This window comes from Falco cherrug, chromosome 3 (assembly GCF_023634085.1).
Source record: "Falco cherrug isolate bFalChe1 chromosome 3, bFalChe1.pri, whole genome shotgun sequence".
NCBI lineage: Eukaryota > Metazoa > Chordata > Aves > Falconiformes > Falconidae > Falco > Falco cherrug.
In genome coordinates, this window is record NC_073699.1 from 46,225,624 (window position 1) to 46,240,921 (window position 15,298).

Here is a 15,298-nt window from a genome sequence, read left to right on the forward strand (position 1 = left end):
CACAAGAGAAACATGATTTAGGAGGGGGGGTGGGGGGGGGTGGGGAACCAAAGCAAACCCAACCAAACCAACCCAAGGAAAATGTAAGACAATCAGTAATGTCAAAAGAAAGTCCAAGAGCAGTTGCTATCTCAGGCATCAGTATTTACAAAAGCAATACCCTACTGCCAACAACTTGGAGAAAAATTCAGGCACATTGGGGTGCCCTCACTCAGAACGACTACTTTAAAAAAATCCAAATCCTTAAATGCCCAGAATTGCCTTCTGATATTTCCAAGTTGTTTTAATGCACATTTTTTCATTCAGATTCAGTTTAACTATAACTTAGAGCCTGATAAGAGGTTCTCCTTTCTTCCCAAGAACAGATTTAATGCTCTTAACAGTCACAGGTAACTCCTACGGCAGTAATAGCTTTCCTAACTTAAATGCATGTCATTGAGCCCAAAACTAATCTGTGTCCTTCTAACCAATATATAAATATTGCAGTTGAAGGCTCTTCAACTAGCCAACACCACAATGAACTGTGTCACAGAAAGTGTAACGGCGGAAAGGAGACATCTCTGGAGCAGGGAATGGAGCACTCGCTGCCTGCTAGGGACTTCAGACAGTCTCGTTATTTTAGCTTATCAGTAAGTTTTGGCAGTCATCTACCGTAAGTCACTGCTGAGTCTGATCTTGGACAAGAATAAATCTGAATGATTAAAGTCAACAGAAACACACAGGTATAAGACTGAGGGGGAAGTGTTAATCTTTCTTAAATGACTGCCAAAATTCCTGGAGCTTCTCATTTTAAGTATAAATAAGAGAGACAAGTCTTAAGTCATGCTTAGAGGATTTGTCACTCCAAATTTACTCTTCTGTAAGTTAACTATGGTTTATACCCTATGCTAAACCAGGAGTACAGGGGAAACTGCACCTTGGTCTCATTTTTCTGTATCAGTAGTTTTACATTACATGTAACAGCTGTAAAAGACAATTAAGTGTTTTCTTTGGTTACAAAAATGCAAAATGCAACCAATAAAAGCAATGGGAATTCAACACAAAAGCTTGGCAAGTTATTAGTCACTCACAAGTAAAACTGAAACCTGTGAAAGAATAACCTTGTAAAGCACATGCTCTAGAAGTAAGCCCTCCTGTTAGGTTCTGTACTATATAATTTTCAAATTCTAGTAGGATAAAATAGCATCAGGGACTTCTCACCCCCTCCCCCCCAAAAAAAAACCCACACAACCCCCAAAAACCAAACAAAACAACAAAACGCCACTTATTTCTAATTGGCAACAAAAGGATTATGTATGCACAAAGCTTATGACAAAAAGCCAGCCAGAATGTGAAGAAACTTCAGTTTTGTTCCAGCTTCTCGTTGAAAGTACCAGATTCTGAACATAATGTACAGTATAAGACTGGCATGTAAGCCAGGCCAAACCAGCAGGAGCAAAAAGCCAGATACGTACATGTGACTACAGTAAGTCACAGCACATTCCCCCTGCCACTCACTCCCCCCCGCCCCCCCAAAAAAAGCACTGGTGGCTTTTGCTATAACAGCCCCTAGATTCCTTGTCAATTCCATACGTCTTCCATGCTTGCAGAAAGTGAGTGGCTGTCAGAAGCTTTAGCTTTGTAAATCATCACCACTTAAAACACCATGCCTTTTTGTTCTTCTCAGGACAGGGTACAAATTCCCCTTCTCTGCTCCCTTAACAGGGGCAATTTTTATGGCCAAGAGAAATTTACTCCCATTTGTGACAGAGCTGAGGCTGCTACAGAAGAGCATGCTTTTCTCCCATCCCATCTCAAGCAACTGACTTCTGCAATGTGTTCAGTAGCAAAGAATCTTCAAGCAGTTAATTCAAGCAAGTACTCGTCTGTTCATTCCTTCTTGTGAGCATCTAGTTACTACAAGCCAGTTTTCCCCTCAGCATCAATGCAGTTCAGTCCTATGGTTTTACCGTCATGCAACACAACTTTCAAACTTCAGCTGAAGCAGTGTGTTTTATAAATGCAAACTTACAAATTATATAAAGTTCATATATAAAAATATATAAAGGTAAAATATAACTTCTAAACTTGTAATAAACAGTTAACAGTTGAAAGCATGTAAATGGAGTAACCTCTCAACTTAAATAGTTGAAAACAATTACACTGAATTGCTTCTAATGCTCCTAAATGTGTAAGAAATAGGTGAAGTCAGCAACTAATATAAATCCATACTGGTTGTCCCTTCCCCCAAATACAAACAAAAGGTTCCACATGTTTTTTGAAACTTTATTTAATCCGAGAACCACTGCTATGTTACACCTGTCAGGCTGAAGTTTATTCACTGTTCATGTTAAAGTTCTGACGATAAAAATGGATGACACGAGGATCCACGTCCCCCACTGTTGTGTTGCAGTCAGTATTGGTCCAGTAAGACAACCGGTTTGCAGTCATTTCCTGGCAACCCCCCCCCCCCCCCCTTTTTTTTGGATACATGAAGCATGACCTAGCATTAGTGACACCCTTTTATCTGCAATTTATTTAAATAGGATAAGATGGAAACTCAGTTGTTTCCTCATTTGTAGGAAAAGTCACATGAATATTCCGTACTTTGACAAATAAACACTTAAACACAGGATTTTGTTTTGCAGTGTTGCAAACATTTCATTTCAGGCAAAACACCACCCCCTCACCACCCCCGCCAACCACCACCATAATAAGTACCAAAGCATTTCTAGTTTTGATTTTCATCAAGATTTCCAAACTGGCAGATTTTATTTTCACACCCTCTTCACAATAGACAAGATGCTTACCATATATTTAGGATTACAAGTTGTCACTAAAAGAAAACTTTACACAACCACTGTACATTTAGGTTGAAAAACTGTCCTTGCATGAAAAATATACCTAGAAATCAAGTGGTAAATAAGAAAAAAAAAAAACATTAAGAAAAGATTAATGGTTTTATAATGTGCCATTTTAAATTTATCAAGTCCTCCTCTACTTTTCATTCATACTCTGCTTTTACCTACAGTGTTCGTTAAGGCAAACAGCTAATCCATTTCTGAAGAGGTGCTGTGGAAATTGTGGACAAACAGCAAACATTTGGCATTAAAATAGATAGCACGTATGTAGCCTCTAGTAATACACATTAAGCATTTCTCTTGGACTTCAGGATAATGACAGGGGAGGATGAACATGCTAACAATGTCAAAAAGGCTTAAAATTTAGCGTCCAAGCAATTTCTATTAATGCTTCTGTAGTTTTCAAGCTCTTAGTAGTATAGAATTTATGCAAATGCATTAAAGAATTCTAGCTTGGCAAGTACACCCAAGCAGGTTATTAAACTATATATACAGAAAGTGATAAATACAGAATTTAAAAGAGTCCTTCCGCTTCTCTTTATAGCCTTGAAAATCGACAAAACTTGAGGACAGCTCTACAATATTAAACATTAGGTAACCACAGGAGCTGGGAAACCTAACTACACAAACTGATTAAAATACTCAGATGACTTTGTAGTGTTTAATACAATTCAGTTCGTAGTCAAGGGCACAAGACAACATTTAACAAAAATAGTCACATCAATTGACCTAGAAATCAAATGTAAATAGATATGAATACAATCTCCAAAATCTGTCTTTAAGTGAACATTAACCATTTATTCAAAGTTATACAAGAATTTGAAGGATAAAGTCTTCTGCAACAGGAAACCAACTTACAAGTTTCATGTCTCAGTTGAATTGAAGTGGTGGCGAGCGGGGTGGGGAGGGTGGGGTGGGGGGGGAGGGAAGGGTGAACAAACAAGTTAGTAGGCCCCATCCAGGCAGCTAGAAAGTAAAAACAGGCTCAACAGCAGCCTCCTCCAGCTTGTTGTCCTCCCTGATTGCCTGCAAGTGTTGCATTAGTAGCAGCATGTTGAGGGCCAATTTTTATGCCATTTGCCTGAAATGAAGTTTAATACACAGTGTAATTATTTCAGAACACTAATACTTGAAAAGCTTTTTTTTTTTCTCCAGAAGATTATATAGCAAGTTCTCCTAATGTATGCAATAGATATGGCAAAGTTTATACGTTTTTTTTAGCAGCATGTCCTTAGTGATTAAATAAAACTTAAAGGAAGATACGTTCCTTCTCATTTAAATTTTATCTCTGTGTTAAACTCTGTAGCTTAAACTGACACAAAAACACTGAGCAAGGGCTGTATTTTAATACTACTTGGCACAAGGCTTTAAAAATACATTGCGTTTGCTAGGAATGTATAACCTCTCCCCTCTCACCAAAATCTCCATTAGTTCAATATAAAACTTTTCCTCTCTAGACAGCATTTCTTTCTGTGTTGAATCAGCTGTAGCGGCTAAGGGCATATGAGTGTTCTGTGTCATCAATAATTTCTATGATCCCGAAAGACATGGCTACTTGCCAAGAACCCACACACAGTGTAGCTCTTTCATTCATCAAAATCACACTTATATCTTAACCCTCACTCCCTCAAGTGGATTTTACCTAAAAATACAGCACTTTGAGAAAAGTAATACAGTAGCTTCAGAAATTAAGCTCTTAAGGAAACTTTGCGTCACAGTAAATCTCAGATTTATAGTGCTTGGCAGTTGTTCTGCAACAGTGGTAGCCTTCGGGTTTCTGGCACTAGCTCAGTATTGACAGCAGCTGATGTGGTTTCTTTTCGCTCTTTGACTCCTCTTTAATAAAAAGCATGCCCTATGGCTCATTGGTTTTGCCCCCTCTGGGCTGATAGCAACTTCTTGAGGAATCAAGGAGCCAGACCTGGCATAAAGCCAAATAAGTAGCACGGACTGTTGGCTCTTGACAGCATATTGCAATCAAAGCTCCACAAGGCACAGTAAAGCAGTCAGCTACGATATGAAACTCGACAGATACAATGAGCATGCTTTTTCAGACACTGATTACTGTCCAATTTATACTGCACTACTGCATGCAATCTCTTTAGGAAAAACGTTAAAGTTTTGAATTTTTCATCACTAAAATGAATTTCAGAAATGTTTCACCAAAACACCATATATATGCACACATTTTCCAGGTCAGTGTCTTTGAAGGGTTACTAACTATTCAAGTCTTATTTAGCGACAAGTTTCTTAATACAAATACTTTGCATATGACTGAAGTTTCCCAGTATTTCCTCTCAAGAGTCATAAAAGCAGTATTTTTAACAGTCTACAGTTCCTTAAGTTAAAATACATTAAACAGAAAGAGGTGAAGCTATTTAATTGAGTTCTGCCAACTCCCTCACTACCCCTTCAACAATTCTGCAAGGACTATAATAGTTAAAAAAAGCAGACTGACAGTCCTAGACAGAGAATGCGCCTATTCACAAAACAGAATGTGGCAGTGCAGATTTTCACATGTAGTTTCACTAAGCACCTCAGCAACGATATTTAGGAATATGCAGGATAAAAATTTCTGGGCATCAGAAAGGACTGACCACTTCACATTATCAAATTTAAACTTTGCTGTGTGACTTTTCCTGTGAATGTTAACAAAGGTCTTATATGAACCTAACATTTCTATACAGTCCTAGTATTTCTATTTACTACCACTGAATTTGAATCTGTTTCTTCTATGGCCTCTCTCCTAAGGGCTTCAGGTTTTCAACAGCATAATAATTTCAAAATTCAAGAGACATTATACGCCATTCTAGGCTCTTGCATTACAGCAGTGCTCCCTGCTTCACCTCCCCACTCCCACCCCAAACAAGCAAAAAGACAGCCCTGATAATCTGTAATTTCAGTAATGTGCATAGGCAAAATGGCTAATCTTTTATTCCCTGCAGAATCCAGCCACCTAAACCAGGAACATTTCAAAAGTCTTTTATGTAACTCTCAAAGCAATCCCTCCCCTACACTGGACAGCTCATGGAGTGCATCTGGCATATCAACATGGTCCCCCATTTACATAGTGGAAAATTATCTTTGAAAACAGATGACACCATATGGAGAAATGGATGAAAGTGGATTTTCTTCTCTTTTGGGGATTTTATTATTTTGTGATGCTTCATGGATGGATAGGGTCACTTACTTTAATCCATTTTTATAACAATGGCAGACAATTCTATATCCAAATGGAACAGATAAATATTTTACTGTCCAGCCTTCCAGGGAACGTGAATTTTGTACATTTAAAAAAATCAACCAAACAAAAAGTACTCAGAGTACTGAAAGTTACCTCATTATTAATGTCAAAAACTCCTTCCTGGATTTTCTCGTAGATCTCCTTTGCGGTGTTAATAAATGCCTAAAACAGAGGGGAAAAAAACCACAAACACTATGAATGCAATATCCTTTGGTGTAAGATACACTAACTGGAATCCAAGCTCATGTGCAGTTGTTTCAGTGAGACTTTTCTTCCTGACCTCAGCAGGAACAGGTGAGACAACAGCATTCTATAACCCACCCTGAAGTGGCAATGGATCACACACTGTTTACAAAAACAGTGGTATTTTCATAACATCTGTATTCTGCAATCTGCTGTCCAGTAATTACAGGGTAAAAGTGGTTTTTAAGATATATAAATTACTTTTAAATTATTTATTTCTGACCCTTATGAATAGATTGTGTGGCAGATGGTTTCCCCTACCCTTAATATCTTCGTAATAGGCCACTCTAGATTAGAGTGCTTAGCAACATAAAACCACAGGGTACTTACAATGATGATGTAAGGATACTGTCTGCTGGATGAAACCTTATGCTAACATTTAATATTCACCTAATTTTAAGAATGTATTGTCTTTAATTAATCTTGCACACTATAGGCAATAGACATCTTAATAGCAGAAAAGAGGCTCCAGGTTTCACTATGATTTCTGAAAATCTGTTGTTTTAATTCAGAGAAAAGACTTTGACATTCAGGTCTGAAAAAGTAAGTTATGTAAATGTTTTTCGGTTAAAGTTTATAGTCAGTGATTCCATTCTTCATCTCTCATTTAACTTTATAGGTCAAGTAATGCCTAAAATAATGTACAATTTAAAACGTGATTAACAGCAGCTATCAAACTTATAGTTCTTTTTGTTTTAAAATACTAACACCATGCAATCATACAAGATATGCTGTCTTCTGCACATGCCTATCACAGGCAAATACAGATCTAATTCAAATATAAAAAAGTAAACAGGGTTCATGGAGAGGAACAAATCATACCTTTCCTCATTTCTACACTGGAAGCATTTGACTGCTGAACTTGCCACCAGAGCTTTGTTTCCTAATTAACAGGACTGATATGTTTTCACCTTTAAAGGCCTTACAGCTCCCCAGAGTAATCAATCTACTGCAGCTCAATTACTGCACCAAGCACACACCACAGCCAGTGAAGGAGACTTGAACGACTGCAGCAGGAGCGGAAAGATATGAATATGCATAAACTCTAAGTGGGTGATCGAATCATCACAGAGGGTCATGAGAATTTGCAGCAAAATAATGAGAAGAATTAATCATTGCAGATTCACAAGGCACTTAGGAAGTGAGTTCGTTTTTCAAACACGTGTTAAGAGCTGAGGAGAAAAATTGGCTTTTGACCAAATACGGATTGATTCAAATTCCTCAGAAACTGAAGTTTTCAATGTAAGAAAAAAAATTTCTGATAACACACAAATTATTGTAATGACCTCAGTCATGTGCCTACTGAAAGGTGCAAGTCAAAACCTCTGGAAATTCACACAGCTGGAATCCGTGAGAGTACATGCTTGCTTCTACTTCAGTCGGACATTAAACAGAACTTGAAGTCTTAAAAATTGTGTTATGATAACTTCATGTAAACCAGCACTTAACTACTGGCACTTCCACAAATTCTAGGAGATGTTGGCTAAGTACGCCTAGGCTCTCAGAATTAATTTAACGAGAATTACATTATATCTATAAAAATTACTTTAGACCAGCAAAACTAGAATGCATCTATCCTCACAAAAAAGTAAAATGCCTGGAAAACATAGTGTGATTTAACAACACTCAATCCCTCCCTTCCGCATGTACTGTACAAAGCAAAAAAGCATACTGAGTTCGGCATAGTCCATTTTAATATTAAACACATTGCCTAAGAAACCTTTGATCAGAGAAATCCAAATATTCCATTCATCTCAGTTTAATCATTTCAGATGTCTTGAAAAGATATCATCTGACCACCACGTTCCCATCAATGATTCTGGTGCACCACATACTAGTGTTAAAAACAGCACCTACTGTTATTCTGCATGGCAAAATGCCAGGCTGGCACTGGGTCAGATATAAATAATTCCTATTTGAAAACAGTGGTTTGACAAGAATATAGCACATAATAGCAACTCTACCTCACGTTTTCTGCAGTTGGTATGGATTCTGAGAAAATACCGATAGCTATGAAACAACTTGCATCCTTTGAGACTTCCATTTGTTTCTTGCATCCATGTATTTTAAGTTAGCTTACGCTCCAAAGTGTAAGCAGACTCAAAATGACCACCTGAGAACTTTACTGAAAACGGCAGTCTACCTGCTTTAAGAATATCATATCAGACTTTGGCATTGCATGCTAGTGCCCCAATTAGCAAGGACAAGAAGATGAACCCTGTATAATTGATGACTTCTAAAAATCTCTTTCAATACTGCATGTTCTAAGTCTTATCTGGAACATGCAGCGTACTATAAACTCTCAATTATTTATGAGCAGTTTATCCTATTTGCAGATTAACTGAGCCACGCATGCAGAAAGACAGAGCATTTCCCCCTCACATCTAGTTTGGATTTATTAGACCATGTGCAGGGGCTGCAAGAACACAGCTGTAGCACTTCACACGCCAACTCGGATCCAGGTGCAATTTAGCCACTTCCACAGAACACAAGACCTCAACCAGTAAGCCCACACGGACTCAGCTGGCTGTCTACCAAGCCTACTGCAGTTGCACTGTACATTCCCATAATGCTGCTGTTACTAAAATACAACACAAAGCTACTCTGGCACTTACACTCTAAATGAGCTCAGGCTCTGGTTTGTTTTCACTATGCCAGGAGACGCAGTACCAGATTCAATCCGGATTTATACCCAGTCACCTGAAGGATGGCGAGGCCCTGGTACACAGTACCTCCATTACACAAAAAAAGACGACAGAGACTTTTGCAAAACCAGTATGTTAAGACTTCCAAATATAAAAATTCTAGACTACATTTCAGAAAAACTAAAGAAAACAACGTAACTTCAGGAAAACGTCTACATTTAATGTTTAACTCTTGGTTTTAAAAGTGTCAGTAATTTGTGATTTAGAAAGATTATGCATAAGACTACTGAATACATCTGTACCACAGCATTAAAAAAAAGTTGCATACAAGTTATTCAGTTATTTGTTTCAATATAACATGTTTTTCAGTTCTGTTCACATTATAACTAGGTTCTCAAATATTTAATAGCCTGCCAAAGAAAATTACATTACTGTACAAGTAGGAAAGTGAGTCTTGTAAAATGCGATCTGCTTGTTGTGTCACATCAGCACCTGCTGCAAAGCTAACAAAGGAGCTTTTTGAGTCACAATATATCAGTATAATATCACTTTAGATGATCTGTATAAGAAGTTTCCTAGATCATATTGCTACATAGGAAGCAAAAGTCAAGTCTCATAATGCTCACCTCAAAAAAACCCAAACCTCCAAACAACCCAAAACACAAAAAGCCAAGTACCAAACAGTACATACTGCACTTAAAAACAAATTAATCCTAAATACACTGACTGTAGAATTAAATCAACTTCAACATCCTAAACAAGGTTTACTACTCTTGAGACAAAACCAAGAAGAATGAATTCTGTAAATGGTAAAAACAATGCAAGAAGTAAGGGAGTATGTTCCTGATACTTCTGTCTTATGGAGGTTGTATTCAGGAATAATAATAAACTAAGGGCACCACGTTGCACGTTGTAGAACAGCTACATTTAGTTTTCACTTGGCAGATGTCAAGAACATCACTGCTCCTTCTCAGAGAAAGAATGCCCTGACAATTATTTAAGGACTTAGCTACAAGCCAAACATAACACGAAAAAAGTTGTAAATGAATCACTGACACTTTTCAAAACTATTTTTTTTATTATTATTTTAAAAGCTCATCTTTCCTTAAAATCAGAACAGACCAGGTTCTGCACCGCCAGCTCGTGTAACATGCTGCCCTCTGGTGGCGATGTTAAAGTTAAATTTAGTGCTTTGAAACAGAAACTATGCAGTCATTATTTCTGGATGCTTTCTTACAACTAAATAAGGAATGTTTAAAGGTTAAATCTCTCACAGATTCTAAAGCATCACCCTCACCTCTGTGATCAGACAACACCTAGAATTTCTTCCTCCTTCCCAACTTCCTACCTTATCTTTTAGCAGCAAGATACGATATAGTTACATTACTCTAAAGAATGCATTTGGAAACAGTAACGATACAGACCGCAAATGGATTTATCCCTAGAGCATTCACCATCCCAGTGTGTAAGTGGTGCTCGATGGCCACTTAATAGAGTGAGATCCCAAAGCTCTAAGCAGCTGTTTCATGCACAGTAAGACAATACTTTTTACAGCTAAACTATCCTTCAGAAAGCAGCCTAGGACACTAAAGAGGCTACAAAGGGGTTAATTATCAAGCAGTAGGAAGGTGCTACATAATGAACCTATGCCACAAAAAGCACCCCAACACATTTGTAGCCTTATTTTTGAATTAAAGGTGCAAAGGCACAAAACAGAACTTGACAGCAATTTCTATGTATATGCCTGCTGGAGTGCAATCTTTCTGACAAGCTTATTGGGAAGATGCACATTACTAGAGCTTGAAGTGTCTCGAAGAGTCCTGCAGCTGCTGTTGAACAGTTAGAAATGACAGAGAACCTGAGGGAAAAAAGTAAACCCCTCAAATTAAGAATCCATCTCTCCACCAAAATCTACAGCTCAGGTAGGCAGCTATAATCATACTTCTCATGCTCTTCTATAAAGCCTGAAACCCTTCAATGACTGAGACTTTTTGTTCTGATCGTATGAGATGTCCAAGAAGCCCCAAGAATAATGGCAGAGCCCGTATTCCTTACTGCACAGCTGGGGAACAGTCCAAGGGTTGGCCACAAGGAGGTGAAAGCTGTGAATCTTCACCGGAGCCAGGTGTCCTGCCCCTTCTCTCTCCCACAGCTGAAATGACATGAGCTTCACTGCTCTATTTTTTCATGGGACAAACTGGCTAAAGCGCCAGCTTCACACAGCTGAAAGGTCACAGAACTTTGTTTTCAAGGAACTTGAAGGAATACTGGTTTTGATACAAAAGAAACCTAACTATTGGGTTTGGTTGTTTGTTTGTTTTTTTTTTTTTAAGACTCCCATGAACTAGAAATTCTGCTCTTTTGCAAGTTCTAGTCAGATTACACCTTGTGTGTCACTTTACCTTACTACGAAAGCTATTAACATCCTAGGATTTTCAAGTCTTATTAACTAAATCCCTGCTAACTATATTACTAGGTCAAACAACTGTTTGTTTACCAGCAATTAGCTGTGTTTAGGGAGGGCATGGAGGGGAAATAAAATACACTTCTAAAAATCAGTTCAAATTTAGAAGCTGCTAAGAATCTCATCTTTCCATGAGTTTTAGATTTTTACCCTTCAGAATATTACAAAGGCCATCTTCCTTCCCCTTATCTGTGACCTGGTGGTACTACTGTTGAAGCTATAGGGCTTTTGAATATTCATTATCCATTTCAGCAAAAGTATGAAAGAAGCTGTCTGAAGAGAAAATTAAGTTACAGCTGAGACAAAACCACTGAGTAACCATCCAGCTACACGCAGCAGAAGTGCTCTATTGCTTAGTCAAAACCGTTAGTCTATTCAGATTTTATCCTAAGTAATGAATTCATTATTGCGTTCTCTTTATGTGCAGACAACTTGGAATAACGCAGAAATACTCTTAAGATGAAAGCTTGGCATAGGGCTATATAATCCCCTCCATATGGGAAACAACTTAGGAAAACCAACTCCCACACCAGGAGTCAGCGATACACTAATACAACTCAAATGAGAACAGCTTCTGAACAGTGATGGCGTCTAGCACTAGTTTGACCAGTATCCAGAAAGCTCTTTTGCTTAAGGTTGATCACATTAATAATTATTAAAAGCGGCAGCCTGGAAAGCAAGAAGAATGCACAGTTACTGCAGTTTCCCAAATACAGCTAGGTATCTTTACTTCTTGAAAATCAGTAGTACATGTAAATGAGTTCAAGCAAATTATATTCCAGGGACACAAAGGTAAGTTCCATGTGTTGTGAAAGACCTCATCATCAGCCTGAGCTCATGCAAGTGATTCTACTCTGCCTCTACAAGTGTTAAGACACTGCCGAAGCAGATAGCACTCAGCAAGCTCTGAGCTACACAGTTCAGGTAAGAGTACAATTAGCAGTCACATACTGCTGCTGAGCTAGCAATGAAAAAACAAATGTGATAAAATAGTTAACTTCTTGCAAATGAGAGAAAAAATTGTTAAGTATTACGTGTCATTTTAATGCAAGGTTGGAAAATAACTGATGTTACAATTAAAACAAGTGCAAACATGTCTGGGGTTTGGACCTCAGACTTAGGCATATGCAAGTGAAAAGCGTACAGATAGGCATCACAGTGTTTTCTTACAGTAAAAAAAACGCAACACTGAATTCTGCCAACAGTACTTCAGAGGGCAAATCCCTCATCCACAATTCAAGAAAACACAACAGATAAAACCACCAAGATTCTAAAAGTTAACACTAGATTCCTTTCACCATGAATGAAAACCAAGTTCAATGTTTCAGGTCGAATTTAACTATACATTCTCCTGGGAGAAAGCCAACAGCCATGCTCAGAGTATACATCACTGAACACCTCCAAAACATGGGCAAGTTTGGTTTTTTTTGTTTGTTTGTTTTTTAAATAGAATTGTAAAGAAATGCAGTAGTGGTACAGCTTAGAAATCACTGAGGGAAAAGAAAACCACAAAAATTCAGTTATGTTTTCATAGCTGGTGACAGCTTTAGAAAGAAGCTAAAAGGAAATCAACAACCACCCCCCGCCCCATTTAAATAAGTACGATACCACTGATGAGAATAGTATAACTAGCCTTGCACTGCATTCAAGTTATAACCCTGTGCGTAAACTTCCCCCCCAGTAACCCTTTTATCCTCCCAACGATTCAGAAACTTCTCACCCAATCTCATTCCATATCAAACAATGATTTAACTCTGTGGCCACGCTGAATTCTTAGGAGCCTCCACAAACTACAAAGGAAGAGCCTATGTCTACTTCCCACTCACAACTATCAACTACCTGTTGTACAAACATCCCCTAACAGCCTCTGCAACAAGATAAACAGCAAACAGGATATTCTCCACTGCTAAACATTTCTATCCAAGATGTGGGTTATGAGACATAATCCTGAAAACACAATGAACATTTTAAAACCTTCTTTTAAGACCCAAGCACTGAACAGGTCAGTGTACTGCTACAGTGACAGATTGACTACACACAGCACTACACAGCGGTGGAAAAATCAGGCTTACACAAGGGAAACAGTTTAAGTAACATTAATGACAGAAGCCGATCTGTTCATATAAAGGAAAACTGCTAAAAACTCCACCATTAGCTTGCAAACATCTACAGCAAGACATTTATGATGCAAGATCAGGTAAAGTTGGGTCAGAAACAATGTCAAACTGATCAAAACAAAGTCTAGAGGCTTCTCTTGTCACTCCTGACACAGAGAAACACTTATTTTCAACTAGAGATGGAAAAATCCATTAGGAAAATTCTCCCCTCTGTCCATTTAGCTGTTTCTGTTACAACACAGGAGCCACACACCCATGTGCTGCTGTGTTTCAGTATTACATCTGCATGAGATGCAAGCAGTCTGTACACCGAATGGCTATGACTAGGACTGTAACACCTCCACAGCTATCTGCTTGTGCTTCACAATGCAGACCTGTCTGTTAATTTAGGTGGCACCACCAGCCTGTACTGCCACACTGCCCCTTCGGAATTCCCCAGTGACAAGAACTTGGTATTCAGTGTATAAAAGTGACACAGTTACTAGTCCTGTTGCTGCAGGACCAGGTATTAGTCTGGACATAGACTAGAGACAATATTAAGTTAAGAAATGCATGCCAGATCTTGAACCAGATGCTGTAGAAATGCTCACGTAGTAAGCAGCCTAAGCTTCCCAAACTTGACAGTATACAAGGACAAGCTTGATAGTATGCAAGGCAATGGCCCTACCAAAGCAGCTGTTCAGAAAATGTGGAATGTAGTGACAACAATACAGTAATCACATAGCTTACAGCATCTCAAGAATAAAATGAGTGAAAAGCACTTGCTATAGACTTCCTTTACACATGTAGGATGCGAGCTGTACAGTGGTGAGACTTACTGATGTCAACCAAAACATATGTAAGAATTAATCTATCTTCTATAAATTAAAAAGACTTGAAAATGCATTGTGAGCAGTTCAGAAAAAAAAAAAAGGACTGCTGTAACCTTGCTTTTTTACAAAGCAGAGTCAATTAGTTCAAAACACTTCCGAATGTTTAATTTTTTTCCGTGAAGAATTACCTCAGAAGATTTTTAGAACTGCCTGGGAAGCTTCCCTTACTCGTCTGGAAATTACTGATACAAGCAGCCAGACTAAGAGGTAAAGATGATGAGTTTACCCCATTTTCTACTCTAAAAATATTCATTAAAGCATTTTTGTTAAAATAAAAAAAATTCTGGCTACTAGTATTTCAAGCAGCCATGTATGTTCCTGAGGTATAGGCTACAGAGGACTACAGGATACAAGCTATTTGAGGAATGGCTTCTGTGAACAATCCAAGGTGATATTTCTAAACCCTTAACAATCTTGATTCTTTTGTCATGAATACTTGTGACTCAGATTCAGAAAAGTTTGAAAACTAGCTCTGTAATGAGAAAAAAGCCATTTAAACCACAAAACATGTTTGGCCAGGAAAAACAGTTACTCTTCCTAATTCTACTTTGGACAGGTACCTCAAAAGTTGGATCCATTTCTCTTAAAAGGGTGGAAGAATAGTTTAAGCCCTATTACTAGATACTGTGTAGCTTCTTTATTGTCACTTTTCCTGGCAATCACACTTACATTACCTCCTTCAGTACCCACAAATACACTTCCATTGCTCCTTTGTGTTGTATAGCAACCACTAAGCAACACTACACGGGCACAAATGAAGCAGGCCAAGGCTTTATTAATCAACTACATGATCTCAGTATGGTAAAATCCCTCTTTTCGGAAGGGAAAGAGGAAACAAGGCAGCAGTTGTTATCTGGGAATGTTCTAGCCTGT

General features: G+C 38.2%; 1 protein-coding gene across 1 annotated transcript in view; it reads right to left on the reverse strand.

Annotated features, from left to right (window-relative positions):
• Window positions 1-2,251: 2,251 nt before the first annotated feature.
• Window positions 2,252-15,298, reverse strand: part of RAB2A (RAB2A, member RAS oncogene family) — a 44,004-nt gene continuing 30,957 nt past the window's right edge. The window contains exons 8-9 of the mRNA XM_055704609.1: window positions 6,178-6,246; window positions 2,252-3,921 (exon numbers count right to left, since the gene is read on the reverse strand). Of these exons, the coding sequence (XP_055560584.1) occupies window positions 3,826-3,921; window positions 6,178-6,246 (165 nt within the window). The 3' untranslated portion in view covers window positions 2,252-3,825. The remainder of the gene's footprint in view (window positions 3,922-6,177; window positions 6,247-15,298) is intronic.